The 27025-nt window shown below is 46.5% G+C and overlaps 1 protein-coding gene and 1 long non-coding RNA gene across 2 annotated transcripts in view; one reads left to right on the top strand and one right to left on the bottom strand.

Annotated features, from left to right (window-relative positions):
• Positions 1 to 4943, bottom strand: part of LOC139259937 (serine/threonine-protein kinase 17B-like) — a 45090-nt gene extending 40147 nt beyond the window's left edge. Inside the window, exon 1 of the mRNA XM_070875900.1 lies at positions 4410 to 4943. Coding sequence (XP_070732001.1) covers positions 4410 to 4540 — 131 coding nt within the window. The 5' untranslated portion in view covers positions 4541 to 4943. The remainder of the gene's footprint in view (positions 1 to 4409) is intronic.
• A 139-nt stretch (positions 4944 to 5082) lies between these two features.
• Positions 5083 to 25461, top strand: LOC139259940 (uncharacterized). The gene is made up of 3 exons (XR_011592687.1): positions 5083 to 5120; positions 13664 to 13700; positions 25424 to 25461. It is a non-coding gene; the product is annotated as an uncharacterized lncRNA (long non-coding RNA).
• The last annotated feature ends 1564 nt before the right edge of the window (positions 25462 to 27025 follow it).

Raw genomic sequence — 27025 nt, forward strand, 5'->3', positions numbered from 1 at the left:
CAGTGCCCAGTTGGTGAGCTGGAGTGCCAGCCAGATGATGTAGAGAGCTCTCACTGGAGGTGTAAATAGGAGTATACCACTCTGATATGGCAAAACCACTCAGCTTCACGTCATTAAAAAAATATTCAATTTCTGAAACATGGAACACTACCTCTTGATAAGCTAAGAAACCATTTAAATAACTCCTTTCACGACTTCAGGATATCCCAAACCGTTTTACAGTCAATGAAGTAATTTTGAAGTGTAGTCACTGTTGTAATGTAGGAAATGCAGCAAACAATTTGTACACAGCAAGCTTCCACAAACAGCATCATCATCATAGGCAGTCCCTCGGAATCGTGGAAGACTTGCTTCCACTCTTAATATATGAGTTCTTAGGTGGCTGAACAGTCCAATACGAGAGCCACAGGTGGGACAGATAGTTGTTGAGGGAAGTGGTGAGTGGGACAGGTTTGCCACATGCTCTTTCCACTGCCTGCGCTTGATTTCTGCATGCTCTCGGCAATGAGATTTGGGGTGCTCAGCACCATCCGGATGCACTTCCTCCACTTAGGGCGGTTTTTGGCCAGGGACTCCCAGGTGTCGGTGGGGATGTTGCACTTTATCAGGGAGGCTTTGAGGGTATCCTTGTAACGGTTCTGCTACCCACATTTGGCTCGTTTGCCATGAAGGAGTTCAGAGTAGAGCACTTGCTTTGGGAGTTTATTGTCTGGCATGCAAACTATGTGGCCTGCCCAGCGGAGCTGATGAAGTGTGGTCAGTGTTTCAATGCTGGGGATGTTGGCCTGGTCGAGGACGCGAATGTTGGTGCGTCTGTCCTCCCAGGGGATTTGTAGGATCTTGCGGAGACATCGTTGGTGGTATTTCTCCAGCGACAAGGTGTCTACTATACATGGTCTGTCCCTGAGCCATATAGGAGGGTGGGTATTACTACAGCCCTGTAGACTGAGCTTGATGGCAATTTTGAGGGCCTGGTCTTCAAACGCTCTTTTCCTCAGGCGGCCGAAGGCTGCACTGGCGGCGGTATTGGATCGAGTCGTCAGTGCCTGCTCTTGTCGATAGGAAGCTGCCAAGATATGGGAAGTGATCCATGTTGTCCAGGGCCGCGACATGGATCTTGATGACTGTGCGGCGAGGACAGGCTGGTGGAGAACCTTTGTCTTACAGATGTTTAGCGTGAGGCCCATGCTTTCGTACGCCTCAGTAAATATGTCGACTACATCCTAGAGTTCAGCCTCTATGTGCGCAGACGCAGGCATCGTCCGCGTACTGTAGTTCGACGACAGAGGTTGGGATGGTCTGTCCTCCCCGGAGGATTTGTAGGATATTGCAGAGTCTGCAATGTGATAATGACCAAATAATCTGTTTTAGCAATGTTGATTGAGGGATAAATATTGGCCAGGACACCGGGGATAACTCCCCTGCTCTTCTTCGAAATAGTGCCATGGGATCTTTGACGTCCACTTGAGAAAGCTGACAGGGCCTCGGCTGAACGCCACATCCAAAAGATGGCACCTCCGACAGTACTGAACTTAGAACATAACCAGGAGCAGAAGTAGGTCATTCGTCCCCTCGAGCCTGCTCTACCGTTCATTATCATGGCTGAACTTCTAGCTCAACTCCACTTTCCTGCACTATCTCCATATACCTTGATTGCCTTAATATTCAAAAATCTATCGATCGTTGTCTTGAATATACTCAAAGACTGATCCTCCACAGTCCTCTGGGGTAGAGAATTCCAAAGATTCACAACCCTCAGTGAAGAAATTTCTCCTCATCTCAGTCCTAAATGGCTGACACCTTACTCTGAGACTGTGACCCCTGGTTCTAGACTCCACATCAATGGAAAACATCCTCCCTGCATCTGTCCTGTCGACCCTGTAATAATTTTATATGTTTCAACAAGAATAGTATGCAAAATTAAAGCACATGGTATTGGGGGTAATGTACTGATGTGGATAGAGAACTGGTTGACAGACAGGAAGCAAAGAGTAGGAATATAAATGGGTCCTCTTCAGAATGGCAGGCAGTGACAAGTGGGGTACCGCAAGGTTCAGTGCTGGGACCCCAGCTATTTACAGTATAAATTAATGATTTAGACGAAGGAATTGAATGTAATATCTCCAACTTTGCAGATGACACTAAGCTGGGTGGCAGTGTGAGCTATGAGAAGGATGCCAAGAGGCTGCAGGGTGATATGGACAGGTTAGGCGAGTGGGCAAATGCAGCATAATGTGGATAAATGTGAGGTTATCCACTTTGGTGGCAAAAACAGGAAGACGGATTATCTGAATGGTGACAGATTAGGAAAAGGGGAGGTGCAACCAGACCTGGGTGTCATGGTACATCAGTCATTGAAAGTTGGCATGCAGGTACAGCAGGCGGTGAAGGTGGCAAATGGCATGTTGGCCTTCATAGCAAAAAGATTTGAGTATAGGAGCAGGGAGGTCTTACAGTTGTACAGGGCCTTGGTGAGGCCACATCTTGAATAGTGTACAGTTTTGGTCTCCTAATCTGAGGAAGTGCAGCGAAAGTTCACCAGACTGATTCCCGGGATGGCAGGACTGATAAATGAAAGACTGAATCGACTAGGTTTATATTCACTGGAATTTCGATGAATGAGAGGGGATCTCATAGAAACATATAAAATTCTGACGGGATTGGACAGGTTAGATGCAGGAAGAATGTTCCCAATGTTGAAGTCCAGAACCAGAGGTCAGTGTCTCAGGATAAGGGGTAAGCCATTTAGGACCAAGATGAGGAGAAACTTCAGAGAATTGTGAACCTGTGGAATTCTCTACCACAGAAAGTTGTTGATGCCAGTTCGCTAGATATATTCAAGAGGGAATTAGATATGGCCCTTACTGCTAAAGGGATCAAGGGGTATGGAGAGAAAGCAGGAATAGAAACATAGAAAATAGGTGCAGGAGTAGGCCATTCGGCCCATCAAGCCTGCACCGCCATTCAATGAGTTCATGGCTGAACATGCAACTTCAGTACCCCATTCCTGCTTTCTCACCATACCCCTTGATCCTGAAGTTGCATGATCAGCCTTGATCATACTGAATGGTGGTGCAGGCTCAAAGCTCCTGCACCCATTTTCTATGTATCACCTCTCATTCTTCTAAACTCTAGAGAATATAGGCCTAATCTACTCACTCTCTCCTCAGGACAATCCCCCCCCCCCCATCCCATGAATCAGTCTGATGAACCTTCATTGCACTCCCTCTATGGCAACTATATCCTTCCTTAGGTCAGGAGACTAAAGAAAACTGTACACAATACTCCAGGTGCAGTCTCATCAGGGTCCTATATAATTGCAGTAAGGCATCTTTACTCTTGTACTGAAATCCTCTTGTAATAAAGGCCAACATACAATTTGTTTTCTAATTGCTTGCTGTACCTGCATGTTAACTTTCAGTGATTCGTGTACAAGGATACCCAAGTTCCTCGGAACACGAGCATTTCCCAATCACTCACTGTTTAAAAAACACTCTATTTTTCCTACGAAAGTGGACATCTTCACTTTTGCCATGTTCTTGCCCACTCACTTAGCTTGTTTATATCCTTGAAGTCTCTTTGCATCTCCTCACAACTTACATTCCCACCTAGCTTTGTATCATCAGCAAAGTTGGATATATTACATTTGGTACCCTCATCCAACATAGATTGTAAATAGCTGAGGGCCAAGCACTGATTCTTGCAGTACCCCACTAGTTAGTCTACCAACCCAAAAATTACCCGTTTATTCCTACACTCTGGCTAACGGCCAGAAAACAATGTTCAATCCATGCTAGTATATTACCCCCAATGCCATGAACCCTAATGTTATTGAATAACCTCTTGTGTGGCACCTTATCGAATGCCTTCTGAAGATCCAAATACAGGGTACATCATATCCACTGGTTCCCCCTGATCTATTCAGCTCGATACAACCTCAAAAAACGCTAAGTCAAACATGATTTTCCTTTCATAAATCCGTGTTGACTCTGCCCAATCTTATTAGTTTCTAAGTGCCCTGTTACCACGTCCTTAAAAGCTAGACTGACACTAAATGCATTAAGTCTTTAAGTCTCTGGAGTGGGACTTGAACCCACAACCTTCAGAGGCGAGTCTCGGCTACCAACTGAGCCACGAATGACACAAAATATCTGAAACGAACATCTTTATTCAGCAAGGAAAGTAATTAAACTATCATAGTTTCAAAGTTGTCATCGTTACGTCAGAGTATCAAAGGCAACGAATGTGGACTAAAAAAAAGTCACAAAATGGTCGGAAAGTCAGATCACACCCAGACACCTCCCAAAAACCGACATCAAATTCTACCCCGTTAACGACCAATGAGCGAAATAACGAGTTTATTTCGTTGCGTGCGTGCGTTTCTAATTTAAATTAACTGTTGTGCTCACCTGCCCAATTCCTTCGGTGCCACCGTGTAGTTGCTGTAGAAGTTGTCTGTCTTGAAACAGGTCTGGATATGAGCGAACAAGACGGGTCGCTTGTCCCTGGTCGCTATCCTCCTACAACGGCTCTCGCACATTATTGCTGTTGCTCCCACACCTGGTCCACACTAAACTTCCAGGGCCGGATACCGACCGGCTCCTACAACTTTGAAATGAGGATTAAAGGAACAGGCGCGCAACACCAGCCACTGCCTTCGCTGCCGGACGGACGAACTTATAATAAATGACGGCTCTTCTCCTTACAACCGGCGGCAGGCAGGCCCGTCTCCTGGCTTCAAACAATGGCACCCGTCCCTCCGCCGGTCAGAAGCTCGCGCTCGGTGACCGCTCCCGTGTTACTGGCGCGCGACCAGCGAGGGTTTTGGTGTGCGCGTGCGCGTGCGCTGTTCCCGGAACGCGCCCAGCAGCCTACTTCCCGTTCTCTTCCCCCGCCCGGCAATCGCCGTGCGCGAGTTGGCAGCCGATCTATCTTTTTAAACTTTCCCAGCCACCAGCCGGCCAGCCAATGGGCAGGAAGAGAACGTCATTGGATTTAAAAATAGAGCCACTCAACTGATCAACCATCATCTCGCGGAAAGCTGCTGCTACTGAGCTTTGCTCAAGTTCAAAGGTACAGGCAGGGGAATGACTGGTGTGTGCAGCTTCAAACTCAATGCGGTAAGAGGCGCATGTCTATTCAATCAGGGTAGAGGTGGCAATCTAAAGATTGGACATTTTGCTTTTACCTCAAGAATTTGGACGCAAAGATTTATGACACTTTAGTCAAGCTTTACTGAACTATTGATTCGATCCAAGAACAGCCTATTATAGAATGTTAAATGGAGGAGGCCATTCAACCCATCGTGCCTGTGCCGACTCTTTCGATTAATCCCTGCTCTTTTCCCATAGATCTGTAAATGTTTTGCCTTCAAGTATTTATCCAATTCTCTTTTGAATATTACTATTGAATCTGCTTCCACCATCTTTTCAGGCAGTACATTTCAGATCACAACAACTTGCTGTGTAAAATAATATTACCTCGTGTCGCCTCTGGTGCTTTTGCCTATCACCTTAAACCTGTGACCTCTGGTTAACGATTCTTCTGGCACTGGAAACAGTTTCTTTTTATTTACTCTATCAAAAACGTTCATGATTTTGAACATCTCTTAACCTTCTCTGCTCGAAGGAGAATAATCTCAGTCTCTCCACATAACTGGAATCCCTCATCCCTAGTACCATTCCAATAAATCTCTTCTTCACCCTCTCCTTGAAGTTCTTCCTAGAGTGTGGTGCCCAGAATTGAACACAATACTCCAGCTGAGGCCTAACCAGTTTTTTATAAAGGTTTAGCATAACATCCTTGCTTTTATATTATGTTCCTCCATTAAGAAAGCCGAAGATCCCTATCCTCCTCATTGATTACTACATTTCTGAGTTTTATAGCATCTGCAAAATTTGAAATTATGCCCTGTATACACAAGTCCAGGTTACTAATATATATCAAAAGAGCAGTGGTCCTAATACTGACCCCTGGGGAACACCATTGTATACTTCACTCCAGTCTGAAAAACCACTATTCTCCGCTTTCTGCCCCTTAGCCAATTTTATATCCATGCTGCCTCTGTCCCTTTAATCCCATAGGCTTAAATTTTGCTAACTAGTCTATTATGGTGTACTTTGTCAAACGCCTTTTGAACGTCCATATACACATCAACCGCATTACCCTCATCAACCCTATCCATTACTTAATCAAAAAACTCCATCAAGTTAGTCAAACACGATTTGCCTTTAACAAATCCGTGCTGACTTTCATTTATTAGCCCATACTTTCTGAAATGCCAATTCATTTTGTCCAGGATTATTGTCTCTAAAAGTTTCCCCACCACCAATGTTAGGCTGCTTGGCCTGTAGTTGCTGGGTTTATCCCTCGCCTTGTTTTTTGAACAAGGTATAATATTTGTAATCCTCCAGAGATCTGGCACCGCTCCCATATCCAAGAAGGATTGGAAGATTGTGGCCAGAGCCTCCTCAATTTCCACCCATCTTCCCTCAGTAATGTAGGATGCATCTCACCCGGACCAGGTGACTTTTCTACTTTGAGATCTGCCAACCTTTTAAGTACATCCTCTATATCTATATCTATTTTTATCCTATCCAATATTGCTACTGCCTGCTCCTTTACTGATATGCTGGCAGCATCCTCTTCTCTATAGCAAAGTACTCATTTAATAACTCTTATCTCCAATGAAGATCTCCTTTTTGGTCCTTAATCGGCCCCACCCTGCCTTTGACTACTCTTTTACTATTTATATGTTTAGAAAAGACTTTTGGGTTCTCTTTTATGTTAGCCACTAATCTATTCTCATACTCTCTCCTTGCCCCTCTTATTTCCTTTTTTTAGATCTCCATAGTACTTTATGTATTCAAAAGCAAAGTACTGCGCATACTAGAAATCTGAAATAAAAACAGAAAATGCTAGAAATACTCAGCAGGTTTCAGGTCAATGACCCTTCGTCAGAATCTGCCCAGTTCTGACAAAGGGTCATTGACCTGAAACACTTTCTATATTCAGTTTGGTTCTCTACTGTGTTGTGAACGTTCTAATTATCATAAGCCTTCTTTTTCAGTATCATTTTAACCTCTATATCTTTAAGAAACAAACACTTGCATTTATATATCACCTTTCACAACCACTGGACGTGTCAAAGTGCTTTACAGCCAATGAAATACTTTTTGAAGTGTAGTTACTATTGTAATGTAGGAAACAGAGCAGCCAATTTGCACACAGTGTTGATTGAGGGATAAATATTGACCAGGACATTGACCCTGCTCATCTTCAAAATAGTGCAATGGGATTTTTTACATCCACTTGAGAGCAGACAGGACCTCGGTTTAACATCTCAAACGAAAGACGGCACCTTCGACAGTGCAGCACTTCCTCAGTACTGCACGAGAGTGTCAGCCTAGAATTTTGTGCTCAAGTCTCTGGAATGGGACTTGAACTCACAATCTTCTGACTCAGAGGCAAAGGTGCTACCAACTGAGCCATGACTGAAACTGTATCCAGGGAGCTCGATCTTTTGATGCCTTCCTTTCTCCCTCGTGGGAATGTGTCTAATCTGTACCCGAACCACCCCTCCTTTGAAGGCCTCCCATTGTTCAATTACTGTTTTGCCTACCAATTTTTGATTCCAATCCACCTGGGCCAGATCCCTTTTCAACTCAATGAAATTAGTCCTCCTCGAGTTAAGTATTTTTACGCTTGATTGTACCTTGTCCTTTTTCCTATTACTATTCTAAACCTGATATTATGATCACTGTTCTCCAAATGCTCTCCCACTAAAACATGCCCCACTTCATTCCCAGAAATAGATCCAGCACTGCTTCCTTCCTCATTGGGCTGGAACAACATTGATCAAGAAAGTTCTCTGACATAGAAACATAGAAAATAGGTGCAGGAGTAGGCCATTCAGCCCTTCGAGCCTGCACCACCATTCAATAAGATCATGGCTGATCATTCACCTCAGTACCCCTTTCCTGCTTTCTCTCCATACCCCTTGATCCCTTTAGCCGTAAGGGCCATATCTAACGCCCTCTTGAATATATCCAATGAACTGGCATCAACAATTCTCTGCGGCAGGGAATTCCATAGTTTAACTCTCTGAGTGAAGAAGTTTCTCCTCATCTCAGTCCTAAATGGCCTACCCCTTATCCTAAGACTATGTCCCCTGGTTCTGGACTTCCCCAACATCGGGAACATTCTACCCGCATCTAACCTGTCTAGTCCCGTCAGCATCTTATACGTTTCTATGAGATCCCCTCTCATCCTTCGAAACTCGTGTGTAAAGGCCCAGTTGATCCAGTCTCTCCTCATACATCAGTCCAGCCATCCTGGAATCAGTCTGGTGAACCTTTGCTGCACTCCCTCAATAGCAAGAACATCTTTCCTCAGATTAGGAGACCAAAACTGAACACAATATTCCAGGTGAGGCCTCACCAAGGCCCGATACAATTGCAGTAAGACCTCCCTGCTCCTATACTCAAATCCCCTAGCTATGAAGGCCAACATGCCATTTGCCTTCCTCACCGCCTGCTGTACCTGCATGCCAATTTTCAATGACTGATGAACCATGACACCCAGGTCTCGTTGCATCTCCCCTTTTCCTAATCTGCCTTCGTGTTTTTGCCACCAAAGTGGATAACCTCACATTTATCCACATTATACTGCATCTGCCATGCATTTTCCCACTTAGCTAACCTGTCCAAATCACCCTGCAGCCTCTTAGCACCCTCCTCACAGCTTACACCGCCACCCAGCTTAGTGTCATCTGCAAACTTGGAGATATTACACTCAATACCTTCATCCAAATCATTAATGTATATTGTAAAGAGCTGGGGTCCCAGCACTGAGCCCTGCGGCACTCCACTAGTCACTGCCTGCCATTCTGAAAAGGACCTGTTTATCTCGACTCTCTGCTTCCTGTCTTCCAACCAGTTCTCTATCCACGCCAGTACATTACCCCCAATACCATGTGCTTTGATTTTGCACACCAATCCCTTGTGCGGGACCTTGTCAAAGGCCTTTTGAAAGTCCAAATACACCACATCCACTGGTTCTCCCTTGTCCACTCTACTAGTTACATCCTCAAAAAATTCCAGAAGATTTGTCGAGCATGATTTCCCTTTCATAAATCCATGCTGACTTGGACCGATCCTGTCACTGCTTTCCAAATGCCCTGCTATTTCATCCTTAATAATTGATTCCAACATTTTCCCCACTACTGATGTCAGGCTAACCCGTTTTCTTTCTCCCTTTTTGAAAAAGTGATGTTACATTAGCTACCCTCCAGTCCATAGGAACTGATCCAGAGTCGATAGATTGTTGGAAAATGATCACCAATGCATCCACTATTTCTAGGGCCACTTCCTTAAGAACTCTGGGATGCAGTCAATCAGGCCCCGGGGATTTATCAGCCTTCAATCCCATCAATTTCCCCAACACAATTTCCCACCTAATAAGGATATCCTTCAGTTCCTCCTTCTCACTAGACCCTCGGTCCCCTAGTACATCCGGAAGGTTATTTGTGTCTTCCTTCGTGAAGACAGGACCAAAGTATTTGTTCAATTGGTCTGCCATTTCTTTGTTTTCCATTATAAATTCACCTGAGTCCGACTGCAAGGGACCTACGTTTGTCTTCACTAATCTTTTTCTCTTCACATATCTATAGAAGCTTTTGCAGTCAGTTTTTATGTTCCCGGCAAGCTTCCTCTTGTACTCTATTTTTCCCTTCCTAATTAAACCCTTTGTCCTCCTCTGCTGAATTCTAAATTTCTCCTCAGTTTTGCTGCTTTTTCTGGCCAATTTATTTGCCTCTTCCTTGGATCTAACACTATCCTTAATTTCCCTTGTTAGCCACAGTTGAGCTACCTTCCCTGTTTTATTTTTACTCCAGACAGGGAATTGTTGAAGTTCATCCATATGATCTTTCAATGTTTGCCATTGCCTATCCACCGTCAACCCTTTAAGTATCATTTGCCAGTCTATTCTAGTCAATTCACTCCACATGTCATTGAAGTTAGCTTTCCTTAAGTTCAGGACCCTAGTTTCTGAATTAACTGTGTCACTCTCCATCTTAATAAAGAATTCTACCATATTATGGTCACTCTTCCCCAAGGGGCCTCGCACAACAAGATTGCTAATTAGTCCCTTCTCATTACACATCACCCAGTCTAGGATGACCAGCTCTCTAGTTGGTTCCTCGACATATTGGTCTGGAAAACCATCCCTAATACACTCCAGGAAATCCTCCTCCACCGCATTGCTACCAGTTTGGTTAGCCCAATCTATATGTAAATTAGTCGCCCATGATAACTGCTGTACCTTTATTGCACACATCTCTATTTCTTGTTTGATGCTGTCCCCAACCTCACTAGTACTGTTTGGTGGTCTGTACACAACCCCCACCAGCGTTTTCTGCCCTTTGGTATTCCGTAGCTCCACCCATACCGATTCCACATCATCCAATCCAATGTCCTTCCTTACTATTGCATTAATTTCCTCTTCAACCAGCAATGCCACCCCGCCTCTTTTCCCTTCTGTCTATCCTTCCTAAATGTTGAATACCCCTGGATGTTGAGTTCCCAGTCTTGGTCATCCTGGAGGCATGTCTCCGTGATGCCAATTTTACATCATATTCATTAACTGCTATCTGCGCAGTTAATTCGTCCACCTTATTTCGAATACTCCTCGCATTGAGGCACAGAGCTTTCAGGCTTGTCTTTTTGACACACTTTGCCCCTTTTAGAATTTTGTTGTAATGTGGTCCTTTTTGTTTTTTGCCTTGGGTTTCTCTGCCCTCCACCTTTATTATTCTCCTTTCTATTTTTTGCCTCTGTCTCCCCTTTATTTCCCTCTGCCTCCCTGCATAGGTTCCCAGCCCCCTGGCATATTAGTTTAACTCTTCCCGAACACCACTAGCAAACACTCCCCCTACAAAAGCAAAATACGGTGGATGCTGGAATCTGAAATAAAAACAGAGAATGCTGGAAATCTCAGCGGGTCAGGCAGCATCTGTGGAAAGAAAAACAAAGTTAACATTTCGGGTCGATGACCCTTCGTCAGAATGGCTGAATGTTCGAAAAAAAGCACATTTTTAAGAAGCACTGAAAGGGGGAGTGGAGGAAAGAACAAAAGGGAAAGGCAGGAGAGATTAGAAAGACAAAAGGGATGATGGGCCAAATTGAAATAGTAATGACAGAAGTTAGAAAAAGGTTCATCTGGATACGGTGTGAATGGCAGAGTAATGACCAGCTGCCATTAGAGACAAAGAGAGAAAAAAAAGAACATTCTCTTGTACACCTTTCAGGACTTCCTACCCTTTGCCCTTTATGCTATTACTGTCCCAATCTGTATTAGCATAATTGAAGTCCCCCATTATCATCACACTGTAGTTCTTGCATCTTTTTAAAATTTGCCTGCAAATTTGCTCCTCTATCTCCTTCCCACTATTTGGTGGCCTCTGGTATACGCCCGGTAGCAATATAGCTCCTCTATTGTTCCTTCATTCTAACCAAATAAACTCTGTCTTTGACCCCTCAACTACGTCATCCCTCTCCAGGGCTAAGTAGTTTATTTGATCAATACTGCCACCACACTTCCTTTTTTCCCTTCCCTATCTTTCCTGAATACCTTCTAGCCAAGAATATTAAGTTCCCAATTCTTCCCTTCTTTAAGCCAGGTCTCTGTTATTGCCATGATATCATATTCCCATGTGACAGCTTGTGCCTGCAGCTAGCTCACCAACCTTATTTACCATGCTACGTGCATTTACGTGCATGGACTCCAAACCCATCTGAGACTGCTTTGCATTTGTCCCATTTGATCTCTCCTATTTCTGAACTATTCTTTATTCTTGTGCTATTTGCCTCCCAGTCCTCTCTTCACCTTGGATCGCTTATGTAATGTTCCATCCCCCTGCCAAATTAGTTTAAACGCTCCTGTGAGGTGCAACCCGTCCACCTTGAATAGGTCCCTCCTGCTCAAGAACTGATCCCAATACCCCAGGAATCTGAAGCACTCCCTCCTGCACCTTTTCTCCAGCCACGTTAACCTGTTTTATCCTACTATTCCTATACTCACTAGAGCGTGGCACTGGGAGTAATCCAGAGTTTACTACCTTGGAAGTCCTGCTTTTTAACTTCCTCACTTGCTCCTGAAACTCCCCTCAACCCTTTTCCTTCCTTTGTCATTAGTTCCCACATGGACCGCAACTTCTGGCTGTTCTCCTCCCCCGCCACCCCCCACCAAAATGTTCTACTCCTTCTCAGTGATGTCTCCCTAATGCCAGGGTAAAGGACAAGACATCATGCAGGACTCATGTCAGCAGTTGCAGAAATGCCCGTCTATCCCCGACTATCTAATTCCCTATGCATTTCTGCACTTTGCTGTTTCCCCCTGTTCAGTAATTTGTCCTGCAGTCCCTCAAGATGTTGTCACCCTCACTGGTATTCAGTGCTGAAAACTGGATTGAGAGCGTCACAAACCTGGAGGTTTCCTGCACTGCCTGCCTCAGTAGCTGCAGGGTGACCACCTCCGGGAACATGCAGTCCAGGAAATTCTCAGCCTCCTGTATGCGATTCCAGCCGCTCCTCAAACTCAGAAATCCTGAGCTCGAGTTTGAGCAACTGGAGGCATCTTCTGCATACGTGGCTATCCAGGACACATGGGGGGCCAAAATTGCCCACTGCTGGAAATGGGGCGCGCCTACCGTGTTTCTGTTATTATCGGCGCAGAGGCCTCTTGAACTAAATTCTGCTCTTTGGCTTTTTTTTTTCAGCGGATCAGAAGTCGATCATAATGGGGGCGGATGTGCGGCAGTAAGCGGAAGTTCGCAATCTAGAGGGGCGGAAGTTGGGGACGGATGTAGTGGCCGCCGCTGTCAGTCACCACGGCTCTGCCCTTCACTTAAAGGGGCGAGCCTGCGCGATTCTTCAAATTCGGTTCACTGGGCAACCAGGGAGGGTTTTGGCCAGGCTAGCGGCCTGACACCCAAGAGGGGTTATCAGCCTTGCCTGTTAATGGCTCAGCCAAACCTGGGGGCATAACTGTCGGCCGCCATGTTTTCTTTTAGTCGGCTGACAAAAAAAAACATGGCAGCAGCGGTAGTAGGTCCTTCCCTTTAATGGCAGCTGCACCGCCATTTTAGAAGGCTTCCATTTCTGCCGGTGGCACCGAGTGGTGGGAGCAAGATTTTTTTGAGTGGAATTTCGCTATTGTGGGGGGGTGGGAGAACATCGATGGTGCGTGCTATGGTGACGTACTTAGGCCGGAGCGGCAGCAGCGGAGTGGTAGTAGGGGGAACGGGTCACTGCCGGGATACCGCAGGAGTGGAATTTCCAAAATGGTGGCCATTACACGAAAAATCGGCGGCCATTGCACTCCGCAGCGTGGCTGCTGATTTCCAACGGTAACAGGCCTTAAGGGAAGGGGCAATTTCGGCCCCATGAAGCATCCTGGAGTCCCCACGTGGCAGAGGAATTGCAGGCAATGGCTCTCAGCTATCCCATCATTTCGCTTAAACAATTCCCTTTAGATCTAATTCATTACTCTGAATATTTATATATTTACTGATGTCCTTCTATACGATGTGTAGAAACCCAGCACCATGTTCAAATTTCCAAACCACAATACTTAAAAATGCACAATTTCTGTTTTGTTTCAGATGGGGTATACCATCTCTTCCCCAAAGAGAGTTCGTGGTGAGTCAGTGAGAGGCTCGGGAGGTGCGTGGAGAGGCCTATAAAAAGGCCCAGCATCCGTGAGTCGTCGGGAGTTCGTAGTGAGTCGGCGAGAGGCTCGGGAGATGCATGGAGAGGCCTATAAAAAGGCCCAGCGTCCGTGAGTAGTCGGGAGTTTGTGGTGAGTCGGCGAAAGGCGTGCTTGTGCAGCTGCAGCAGGGAGAGAAGGCAAAAAGAAGTAGAAGGAAATCGGAAGGTGATGTCACAGCCAAGGGGGTAAGTGATTGGCTGGTGATTGGTAAGAAGTTTTTCTTTCTCTTTTCTATATCAGTAAGCAACCTTTAGCATTGTTGTTGCCAAATTAAGTTAATCTAAGTTCATGGCACCGTGGCTGGCTCTGCTGCACAGGAGGGCAGAAAAAAGAGTGGGAGAGCAATCGTGATAGGGGATTCGATTGTAAGGGGATTCGATTGTAAGGGGAATAGATAGGCATTTCTGCGGCCGCAACTGAGACTCCAGGATGGTATGTTGCCTCCCTGGTGCAAGGGTAAAGGATGTCTCGGAGCGGGTGCAAGACATTCTGAAAAGGGAGGATGAACAGCCAGTTGTCGTGGAGCATGTAGGGACCAACGATATAGGTAAAAAACGGGATGAGGTCCTACGAGACGAATTTAGGGAGCTAGGAGCTAAATTTAAAAAGTAGGACCTCAAAGGTAGTAATCTCAGGATTGCTACCAGTGCCACACGCTAGTCAGAGTAGGAATCGCAGGATAACTCAGATGAATACGTGGCTTGAGGAGTGGTGCAAGAGGGAGGGATTCAAATTCCTGGGACATTGGAACCAGTTGTGGGGGAGTTGGGACCAGTACAAACCAGACGGTCTGCACCTGGGCAGGACCGGAACCAATGTCCTAGGGGGAGTGTTTGCTAGCAGAATTCTTTATTGAGATGGAGAGTGACACAGTTAATTCGGAAACTAGGGTCCTGAACTTAAGGAAAGGTAACTTCGACAGTATGAGGCGTGAATTGGCTAGAATAGACTGGCAAAGGAGACTTAAAGGGTTGACGGTGTAAGCAATGGCAAACATTTAAAGATCACATGGATGAACTTCAGCAATTGTACATCCCTGTCTGGAGTAAAAATTAAACGGGCAAGGTGGCTCAATCTTGGCTAACAAGGGAAATTAAGGATAGTGTTAAAGCCAAGGAAGAGGCATATAAATTGGCTAGAAAAAGCAACAAACCTGAGGACTGGGAGAAATTTAGAATTCAACAGAGGAGGGCTAAGTGTTTAATTAAGAGGGGAAAAATAGAGTATGAGAGGAAGCTTGCAGGGAACATAAAAACTGACTGCAAAAGCTTATATAAATATGTGAAGAGAAAAAGATTAGTGAAGACAAACGTAGGTCCCTTGCAGTCGGATTCAGGTGAATTTATAATGGAGAACAAAGAAATGGCAGACCAATTAAACAAATACTTAGGTTCTGTCTTCACGAAGGAAAACATAAATAACCTTCCGAATGTACTAGTGGGTTTAGTGAGAAGGAGGAACAGAAGGATATCCTTAATCGGTGGGAAATTGTGTTGGGGAAATTGATGGGATTGAACACCGATAAATCCCGGGGCCTGATAGTCTGCATCCCAGAGTACTGAAGGAAGTGGCCCTAGAAATAGTGGATGCATTGGTGATCATTTTCCAACAGTCTATCGACTCTAGATCAGTTCCTATTGACTGGAGGGTAGCTAATGTAACACCACTTTTTAAAAAGGGAGGGAGAGAGAAAACCGGTAATTATAGACCGGTTAGCCTGACATCAATAGTGGGTAAAATGTTAGAATCAATCATTAAGGATGAAATAGCAGGGCATTTGGAAAGCAGTGACAGGATCGGTCCAAGTCAGCATGGATTTATGAAAGGGAAATCATGCTTGACGAATCTTCTAGAATTTTTTGAGGATGTAACGAGCTGAGTGGACAAGGGAGAACCAGTGGATGTGTTGTATTTGGACTTTCAAAAGGCTTTTGACAAGGTCCCGCACAAGAGATTGGTGTGCAAAATCAAAGTGTATGGTATTGGGGGTAATGTACTGACGTGGACAGAGAATTGGTTGGCAGACAGAAAGCAGAGAATCGGGATAAACGGGTCCTTTTCAGAATGGCAGGCAGTGACTAGTGGAGTGCCGCAGGGCTCAGTGCTGGGATCCCAGCTCTTTAGAATATACATTAACGATTTAGATTAAGGAATAGAGTGTAATATCTCCAAGTTTGTGGATGACACTAAACTGGGTGGCGGTGTGAGCTGTGAGGTGGACGCTAAGAGGCTGCAGGGTGACTTGGACAGGTTAGGTAAGTGGGCAAATGCATGACAGATGCAGTATAATGTGGATAAATGTGAGGTTATCCATTTTGGGGGCAAAAACACGAAGGCAGAATATTATCTGAATGGCGGCAGATTAGTAAAAGGGGAGGTGCAACAAGACCTGGGTGTCATGGTACATCAGTCATTGAAGGTAGGCATGCAGGTACAGCAGGCAGTAAAGAAAGCAAATGGCATGCTGGCCTTCATAGCGAGGGGATTTGAGTATAGGAGCAGGGAGGTTTTGCTGCAGTTGTACAGAGCCTTAGTGAGGCTACACCTTGAGTATTGTGTGCAGTTTTGATCTCCTAATTTGAGGAAGAACGTTCTTGCTATTGAGGAAGTGCAGCGAAGGTTCACCAGACTGATTCACGGGACGGCAGGACTGACATATGAGAAAAGACTGGATCGGCTAGGCTTATAGTCATGGAAATTTAGAAGAATGAGGGGATCTCATAGAAACTTATAAAATTCTGACGGGACTGGACAGGTTAGAAGCAGGAAGGATGGTCCCGATGTTGGGGAAGTCCAGAACCAGTGGACACAATCTAAGGGTAAGGAGTAAGCCATATAGGACCGAAATGAGGAGAAACGTATTCACCCAAAGAGTTGTGAATCTGTGGAATTCTCTGCCACAGAAAGTTGTTGAGTCCAGTTCGTAGGACATATTCAAAAGGGAATTAGATGTGACCCTTACGGCTAAAGAGATCAGGGGGTCCGGAGAGAAGGCTGGGGTGGGGTATGGAGGTTGAATGATCAGCCATGATCATATTGAATGGCGGTGCAGGCTCGAAGGGCCGAAGGGCCTGCTCCTGCACCTATTTTCTATGTTTCTATGTTTCTATGAAAGACTGGATCAACTGGGCCTTTATTCACTGGAGTTTAGAAGGATGAGAGGGGATCTCATAGAAACATATAAGATTCTGATGGGACTGGACAGGTTAGATGCGGGAAGAATGTTCCCGATGTTGGGGAAGTCCTGAACCAGGGGACATAGTCTTAGGATAAGAGGTAGGCCATTTAGGACTGAGATGAGGAGAAACTTCTTCACTCAGAGAGTTAAACTATGGAATTCCCTGCCGCAGATAGTTGTTGATGCCAGTTCATTGGATATATTCAAGAGGGAGTTAGATATGGCCCTTACGGCTAAGGGGATCAAGGGGTATGGGGAGAAAGCAGGAAATGGCGACTGAGTGAATGATCAGCCATGATCTTATTGAATGGCGGTGCAGGCTCGAAGGGCCGAATGGCCTACTCCTGCACCTATTTTCTATGTTTCTATATACACCACTTGTCAATGTCCAGAATGCTTAGGTGTGGAGTGGCATAATTAACCCAAGGATATGCAGGAGTATGAATGGGTTTAAGCAGCTAAAACCATGCAGCCTAGCAGCACAGAATACTGATGAGCTTGTTCCATTTCCATTACAAACCACCCTACCTGTTAGGGCATTGATTTATAGAAACATAGAAAATAGGTGCAGGAGCAGGCCATTCTGCCCTTCGAGCCTGCACCGCTATTCAATATGATCATGGCTAATCATGCAACTTCAGTACCCCACTCCCGCTTTCTCTGCATACCCCCTGATTCCCTTAGCCGTAAGGGCCACATCTAATTCCCTCTTGAATATATCCAACGAACTGGACTCCACAAGTTTCTGTGGTAGAGAATTCCACAGGTTCACCACTCTCTGGGTGAAAATGTTTCTCCACATCTTGGTCCTGTATGGCTTACTCCTTATCCTTAGACTGTGACCCCTGGTTCTGGACTTCCCCAACATTGGGAACATTCTTCCTGCATCGAACCTGTCTAGTCCCGTCTTAATTTTATATGTTTCTATGAGATACCCTCTTATTCTTCTAAACTCCAGTGAATACAGGCCCAGTCGATCCAGTCTTTCTTCATATGTCAGTCCTGCCATTCCGGGAATCAGTCTGGTGAACCTTCTCTGCACTCCATCAATAGCAAGAACGTCTTTCCTCAGATTAGGAGACCAAAGGTGCACACAATATTCCAGGTAAGGCCTCACCAAGGCCCTGCACAACTACAGTAAGACCTCCCTGCTCCTATACTCAAATCCTCTCGCCATGAAGACCAGCATGCCTTTTGCTTTCTTTACTTCCTGCTGTTACTGCATGCCTACCTTCAGTGACTGATGTACCTAAACACCCAGATCTCGTTGCACCTCCCCCTTTCTTAATCTGCTGCCATTCAAATAATAATCTGCCTTCCTGTTTTTGCCACCAAAGTGGATAACCTCCCATTTATCGACATTATACTGCATCTGCCATGCATTTGCCCATTCACTTAATCTGTCCAATCAGCCTGCAGCCTCTTAGCATCCTCCTCATAGCTCACACTGCCACCCAGCTTAGTGTCATCTGCAAACTTGGAGATATTACCTTCAATTCCTTCATCTAAATCATTTACGTAAGTTGTAAATAGCTGGGGACCCAGCACTGAACCTTACGGCACCCCACTAGTCACTGCCTGCCATTCTGAAAAGGACGTGTTTATTCCTACTTTTCCCTTCCTGTCTGCCTAACAGTTCTCTATCCACGTCAATACATTACCCCCAATCCCATGTGCCTTAATTTCGCACACTAATCTCTTGTGTGGGACCTTGTCAAAAGTCTTTTGAAAGTCCAAATACACCACAACCACTGGTTCTCCTTTGTCCACTCTACTAGTTAATCCTCAAAAAACTTGAAGATTTGTCAAGCATGATTTCCCTTTCATAAATCCATGCTGACTTGGACCGATCCTGTCATTGCTTTCCAAATGCGCTGCTATTACATCTTTAATAATTGATTCCAGGGATTTATAGGATGATCTGCAGTGAAATGGATGGGAACCCATGGTCTACTCCTCCAGTATTCATGAATGAGAAAAACAGGCTGATTCAAGTGTAAGGAGAATAGATAGGCGTTTCTGCGGCCGCAACCGAGACTCCAGGATGGTATGTTGCCTATCTGGTGCAAGGGTCAAGGATGTCTCGGAGCGGGTGCAGGACATTCTGAAAAGGGAGGGTGAACAGCCAGTTGTCGTGGTGCACATTGGTACCAACAATATAGCTAAAAAAAGGGATGAGGTCCTATGAGACGAATTTAAGGAGCTAGGAGCTAAATTAAAAAGTAGGACCTCAAAAGTAGTAATCTTGGGATTGCTACCAGTGCCACGTGCTAGTCAGAGTAGGAATCGCAGGATCGCTCAGATGAATACGTGGCTTGAGCAGTGGTGCAGCAGGGAGGGATTCAAATTCCTTGGGTATTGGAACCAGTTCTGGGGGAGGTGGGACCAGTACAAACCGGACGGTCTGCACCTAGGCAGGACCGGAACCAATGTCCTCGGAGGAGTGTTTGCTAGTGCTGTTGGGTAGGAGTTAAACTAATATGACAGGGGGTGGGAACCAATGCAGGGAGACAGAGGGAAACAAAATGGAGACAGAAGCAAAAGACAGAAAGGAGATGAGTAAAAGTGGAGGGCAGAGAAACCCAAGGCAAAAAACAAAAAGGGCCAATGTATAGCAAAATTCTAAAGGGTTAAAGTGTAATAAAAAGGCAAGCCTGAAAGCTCGGTGCCTCAATGCGAGGAGTATTCGGAACCCAGGAGAGGGCTCTGAGCTAGTTAGAGTGGGTGAGAGCGCAGATGAACAGGACGCCAAGGAAGAATGCAAAAGGCAGGAGGCAACAGAGCAGAGTAGCACTGGGGTAAGTGTAAACCACAAGGTGATAAGAAGGGACAATATGTATGAATATAAAGGGGCTGCAGGAGGGGTCAAAACTAAAAATCATGGTTAAAAAACTAGTATTAAAACGCTCTACCTAAACGCACACAGCATTCGAAATAAAGTAAATGAGTTGACAGCACAAATCATTACAAATGGATATGATTTAGTGGCCATTACAGAAACGTGGTTGCAGGTTGGCCAAGACTGGGAATTAAACATACAGGGGTATCTGACAATTCGGAAAGAAAGACAAGAAGGGAAAGGAGGTGGGGTAGCTCTGTTAATGAAGGATGATATCAGGGCAGTTGTGAGAGATGATATTGGCTCTAATGAACAAAATGTTGAATCATTGTGGGTGGAGATTAGAGATAGTAAGGGGAAAAAGTCACTGGTGGGCGTAGTTTATAGGCCCCCAAATAATAACTTCACGGTGGGCCGGACAATAATCAAGGGAATGATGGAGGCATGTGAAAAAGGAACGGCAGTAATCATGGGGGATTTTAACCTACATATCGATTGGTCAAGTCAAATCGCACGGGGTAGCCTTGAGGAGGAATTCATAGAATGCATACGGGATTGGTTCTTAGAACAGTATGTTACAGAACCTATAAGGAATCAAGCTATCTTAGATCTGGTCCTGTGTAATGAGACAGGAATAATAAACAATCTCCTAGTAAAAGATCCTCTCGGAATGAGTGATCACAGTATGGTTGAATTTGTAATACAGATTGAGGGTGAGGAAATAGTGTCTCAAATGAGTGTACTATGCTTAAACAAAGGGGACTACAGTGGGATGAGGGCAGAGTTGGCTAAAGTAGACTGGAAACACAGACTAAACGGTGGCACAATTGAGGAACAGTGGAGGACTTTTAAGGAGCTCTTTCATAGTGCCCAACAAAAATATATTCCAGTGAAAAAGAAGGGCGGTAAGAGAAGGGATAACCAGCCGTGGATAACCAGGGAAATTAAGGAGTGTAATAAATTAAAAACCAATGCGTATAAGGTGGCCAAGGTTAGTGGGAAACTAGAAGATTGGGAACATTTTAAACGACAGCAAAGAATGATTAAGAAAGCAATAAAGAAAGGAAAGATAGATTACGAATGTAAACTTGCGCAAAACATAAAAACAGATAGTAAAAGTTTTTACCGATATATAAAACGGAAAAGAGTGACTAAAGTAAATGTTGGTCCCTTAGAAATGAGAAGGGGGATTTAATAATGGGAAATGTGGAAATGGCTGAGACCTTAAACAATTATTTTGCTTCGGTCTTCACCGTGGAAGACACAAAAACCATGCCAAAAATTGCTGGTCACGGGAATGTGGGAAGGGAGGACCTTGAGATAATCACTATCACTAGGGGGGTAGTGCTGGACAGGCTAATGGGACTCAAGGTAGACAAGTCCCCTGGTCCTGATGAAATGCATCCCAGGGTATTAAAAGAGATGGCGGAAGTTATAGCAGATGCATTCGTTATAATCTACCAAAATTCTCTGGACTCTGGGGAGGTACCATCGGATTGGAAAGCAGCTAATGTAACGCCTCTGTTTAAAAAAGGGGGCAGACAAAAGGGAGGTAACTATATAGGCCGGTTAGTTTAACATCTGTAGAGGGGAAAATGCTTGAAGCTATCATTAAGGAAGAAATAGCGGGACATCTAGATAGGAATAGTGCAATCAAGCAGACGCAACATGGATTCATGAAGGGGAAATCATGTTTAACTAATTTACTGGAATTCTCTGAGGATATAACGAGCATGGTGGATAGAGGTGTACCGATGGATGTGGTGAATTTAGATTTCCAAAAGGCATTCGATAAGGTGCCACACAAAAGGTTACTGCAAAAGATAAAGGTACGCGGAGTCAGAGGAAATGCATTAGCATGGATCGAGAATTGGCTGGCGAACAGAAAGCAGAGAGTCGGGATAAATGGGTCCTTTTCGGATTGGAAATCTGTGGTTAGTGGTGTGCCACAGGGATCGGTGCTGGGACCACAACTGTTTACAATATACATAGATGACCTGGAAGAGGGGACAGAGTGTAGTGTAACAAAATTTGCAGATGACACAAAGATTAGTGGGAAAGCGGGTTGTGTAGAGAACACAGAGAGGCTGCAAAGAGATTTAGATAGGTTAAGCGAATGGGCTAAGGTTTGGCAGATGGAATACAATGTCGAAAAATGTGAGGTCATCCACCTTGGGGGAAAAAGAAAACAGTAAAAGGTCATATTATTTGAATGGGGAGAAATTACAACATACTGCGGTGCAGAGGGACCTGGGGGTCTGTGCATGAATCCCAAAAAGTTAGTTTGCAGGTGCAACAGGTAATCAGGAAGGCGAATGGAATGTTGGCCTTCATTGCGAGAGGGATGGAGTACAAAAGCAGGGAGGTCCTGCTGCAACTGTACAGAGTATTGGTGAGGCCGCACCTGGAGTACTGTGTGCAGTTTTGGACACCTTACTTAAGGAAGGATATACTAGCTTTGGAGGGTGTACAGAGACGATTCACTAGGCTGATACCGGAGATGAGGGGGTTACCTTATGATGATAGATTGAGCAGACTGGGTCTTTACTCGTTGGAGTTCAGAAGGATTAGGGGTGATCTTATAGAAACATTTAAAATAATGAAAGGGATAGACAAGATAGAGGCAGAGAGGTTGTTTCCACTGGTCAGGGAGACTAGAACTAGGGAGCACAGCCTCAAAATACAGGGGAGCCAATTTAAAACCGAGTTGAGAAGAAATTTCTTCTCCCAGCAGGTTGTGAATCTGTGGAATTCTCTGCCCAAGGAAGCAATTGAGGCTAGCTCATTGAATGTATTCAAATCACAGATAGATTTTTAACCAATAAGGGAATTAAGGGTTATGGGGAGCGGGCAGGTAAGTGGAGCTGAAACCACGGCCTGATCAGCCATGATGTTGTTGAATGGCAGAGCAAGCTCGAGGGGCTAGATGGCCTACTCCTGTTCCTAATTCTTATGTTCTTATTAAAAGCAGACAGTGCCCTGGAGTGTCATGGACAGGGTTGGCTCAGGTCGCCAATTACTAAATGTTGCTCAATTCAGGAGGGGGAGGAGGGAGGATCCGGGACAGGGGAGGATTCAGGGGGAATTTCCAGGAGGACGAGGATTCAAGAGTGAGGCGGGGGGGGTGGTTCGGAAGGGGGCGGGGGGAAGAAAGAGAGGAGACGGGGGGGTGGTGGGAGAAAGAGAGGAGACGGGTGGGTGGGGGGAAGAAAGAGAGGAGACGGGGGGGGGTGGGGGGGAAGAAAGAGAGGAGACTGGGGGCGGGGGGAAGAAAGAGAGGAGACTGGGGGCGGGGGGGAGAAAGAGAGGAGACGGGGGGGGGGGAGAAAGAGAGGAGATGGGGGGGGGGGGGCAGGAGAAAGAGAGGAGATGGGGGGGGGGAGAAAGAGAGGAGATGGGGGGGGGGGGGAGAAAGAGAGGAGATGGGGGGGGGGGCAGGAGAAAGAGAGGAGACGGGGGGGGTGGGTGGGGGAGAAAGAGGAGATGGGGGGAAGAAAGATGGGGGGAGGGAGAAAGAGGAGACGGGGGGGGGGGGGAGAAAGAGAGGAGATGAGGGAGAAAGAGAGGAGACGGAGGGGCGAAAGAGGAGACGGGGGTGGGAGAAAGAGAGGAGACGGGGTGGGGGGGAGAAAGAGGGGAGACCGGCGGGTGTGGGGTGGGGAAAGAGAGGAGACGGCGGGGGGAGTAAAGAGGGGAGATGGGGTCGGAGGGAGGGAAGAGAGGAGACTGGGGGTGTGGGGGGGATGGAAGAAAGGAGATGGGGTGGAGAGAAGAGAGGGGGTGGAGGGGGGGAGGGGGGAGGGGGGGTAGGGGAGAGGGGGTGGAGGGGGGGTAGGGGAGAGGAGACAGGGTCGGAGGGAGGGAAGAGCGGAGTGGGGGGGAGGGAAGAGAGGAGACGGGGTGGGGGGTAGGGAGGGAAGAGAGGAGACGTGTGGGGGGGCAAAGAGAGGTGAGAGGGGAGACGAGGAGGGGGGGGTGAGGAGAGGGAAGAGAGAGGATACAGGAGGAGGGAAAGGGAGGGAGGAACCGGGAAGGGGAGGAGCGAGGTGGAAGTAGGAGCTAGGAGGGAAGGAGCCAGGAGGGGGAGGGGAGAGGAGGCGGGAGGTGGAGGAGAGAGGATACTAGAGGGGAAGGAGAGATGATATCAGAGGGAGAGAAGAGGATACGGGGTGGGGGGGGGCGGGGGAGAGAGTGAAGAGACGGGAGCGAGTGCAGAGAGAAAGAGGATACGGGGGGGAAGAGTGAAGAGACAGGAGCGAGTGAAGAGAGAATACTGGAGGGGGAAACGCGAGGAGAAGCGAAGAGGAAACACCTCTACATGCACTGCTGCCTCTTCCAATTATATCAGCTGCCTTACACCCTCCCCACTTCTAACCCCAATGCTCCTGTAACCTGAGGAACTTAAACCACTGTCTGCCTCCCAACTCCCCCGAGCCCCCTGTGCTTTCCTGCTCATAACTGCTGCGAGCTGCAGACTGATGACTGCTGTCTCTTTGCGGATTGACTGTGTTTTGTGTGGGTGCTAGTTATGAATAGGTAGCTTCTAGTAACTGGCTGCGGTTGGTTGGCTTCTGGTAGCTGGTGGTCCTTGCTGGCTTCTACTGGCTGTGGGTTGACTTCTCGAGACTTGCTGCTGGTTAGGAATGGTAGCTGGCTGCAAGTAATGGCTGGCTATAGCTGCTGGGTGGTTGACTTTAGCCTGATGGGTTGTCTGGCCAACCTGATCTGGACACCTCAGCTATTCATTGGATAAAACTTACTGACCCATCATGGGACACTATTTTGTGTACTTTAATTGTATGCTGTGTCTTTGCATATCATTAAATAGTCATACATACATAGATGAAAAATCTACTCTGGAAAGAAACCCGAGTTAGAAATTCACTTCTGCCCGAAACAGGGCGCACCTACTGCCTTTTGCTGGTCATTACCGCGGCCACTGGGGTGAAATTCATAATTTTTACTGAAAAAACAGAGCGGAGCAGTACTGGTGACGGAAATGGGCTGTTTGCAGCGGTGTGGGTGCGGATTGACCATTTGGGCCGCGAAATTCAGCTGGTGATGATTTGCTACTAACAAGCCAGCTGCTCCCTGGCCGCCTTAAAGGCCAGTGTTTGCAGCTAGGCCCTGAGCAGGGAAGCAGTATGAATCGAGACCATGACAAATCCAGCAGGAGTTAGGGGGGCCAGCAGATTTTCGGACTCAGAACTGGAGACCCTCATCGAAGCTGTGGAGGGAAGGAGGCACGTTCTCTACCCCGACATAGGCAGACCGACTCGCGCTGTCTTCACTAATGCCTGGAGAGAGATCGCTGTGGAGGTCCCGGGGACCTCCATTCATGACTACACCACGTCCCAAATGCCGCAAGAGGCTCAACGACATAGTTCGCCTGATGAAAGTGAGTACATGTTCCCCTAACTCTTCACCTTCCATTTGTGAGCCCCTCCTTCAGCTACCATCACTATACAGTCAGTGAAGCAGCATTTGATTGTTGGGGCCTGTACATGTATATATGTGTGTGTGTGTTTTCGCAATGGAGTCTCCCATTCATGTCATAGTTACAGCTCCATGTAATGGCCACACACTTGCTGAGGCCTCATAACACTGCTACTCAGCAAGCCTTATTTGCTTTGCAGGCAAAGGTTTCTCACAGCCATGTTGAGCAACAGAGGACTGGTGGTGGCGAGCCAGAGATCCATCAGCTCACTCACCTCGAAGAAAGGGTTCAGAGGCCACTGGGCCCACATGTTGCCTCCCCTGTGGCCGCCAGTCGTGCCGATCCCGCTGGGGGCAGCATCGGTAAGTGAGGCCTTCCTTTAATGCCATCTTTCCCTGAAAGTGCCAGCGCCTACCTCACGTTTGCTTATGATTGTGTGCAAGTTGCATGCTGCAATGCCCTACCTCACCCTCACAGGAGCCCTTGTGCCATTTATGATTGCAGATGAGAGCCCGAGTGTAAGCCAAAGCCAGGAAGAGACTGCTGATGCGAGTGTGAGCCAAAGCCATGATGACAGCCTTGAGGGCACTGGCAGGCAAAGCAAGGGAGGAGTCCGCTGATGAGAGTGAGAGGCAAAGCCAGCATAAAAGCCTTAAGGGCACTGGCAGCTATGGTCATGATGATACCCTGGAGGCCATTGGGAGCGCCAGCTCTTATGCACTCTGGGCAACAGGCCATGGAGCATCTTACTGCTGTCATCTCTGATGTCATCGAGACTGTGTCTGCTCTCATACAGTCTCAGCTGGATGCCACACTAGAGCTGACAGTTGTCATCGCGGCTGGATACACCACGGTCCACGGGGGAACCTTCCGGTGTCGTGACACACCGCCAACCTGTGCTCCCTCAGATTGGTGGCGATGGTGATGTGCTGCCCCCGGGGTGTGGCGCAGGCTCCTCGGACCAGGGTGATAATGTGCTCGCTCTGGATCACAGCAGTCCTGACCCCAGACCTGTCACTCCGCCATTGGCGACAAGTATGGACTCAGCCGAGCCAAGGCCGAGTAAAAGCACCGAGGAGGATGCTGCCCAGTCTGCAGCCGGCTCTTCCAGGGCCAGAGCTGGTCGGGGGCGTCTTAGAAGGACATTCATAGCCTCTACACATGAAAAACAGCAACTTTCCCAGACCCAGGATGCAATCACAGGGGAGACACTGCGGTATAGTTCCAGAATAGGGTTGTGTAAGAGGGGTTATAAGGAGATGCACAAGGGTGAGAAATGATTGTGTATGTTTTTTACACCTTTCTTGTGTAATAAATCATTGGGATAGAAGTTCCGACATCCCAGGTCCGTACTGAGTGTCTACGGACCCAGGAAGGCATCGGAAAAGCCGATTTTCAGCGCACAATGCGCATGCACTGAAAACCGGCTTTTCCGATCTGTCACGCTGGAGCTTGACAGATCATGCGCAGATCAGGAGCGAGGACATTTGCACGGGCAAGATTGCGGGATTTACGCATATCTTTCACAGCAAATATCCCCAAAAATCTTGCGCCTGAAAAATTAAATAATATAAACACATTGTGTTGTTAAAAACTCTGCCCACTAAGGTAAGTTTATTTTTAACCCGAATTACAAAACTTAGAAAAAAACAATATATTTCCGATATTTTTTTGGAGACATTTATTAACTTTAATTTAAATTAATTTTAATTATGTGAGGTCTGCTTTTTTATTTTTTTCAGTGTTTTTTTCCCCCTCATTAATAGCACTGAGAACTCGTAGATACGCGAGTCTCAGTGCT

This window comes from Pristiophorus japonicus, chromosome 3 (genome assembly GCF_044704955.1).
Source record: "Pristiophorus japonicus isolate sPriJap1 chromosome 3, sPriJap1.hap1, whole genome shotgun sequence".
Lineage (NCBI taxonomy): Eukaryota > Metazoa > Chordata > Chondrichthyes > Pristiophoridae > Pristiophorus > Pristiophorus japonicus.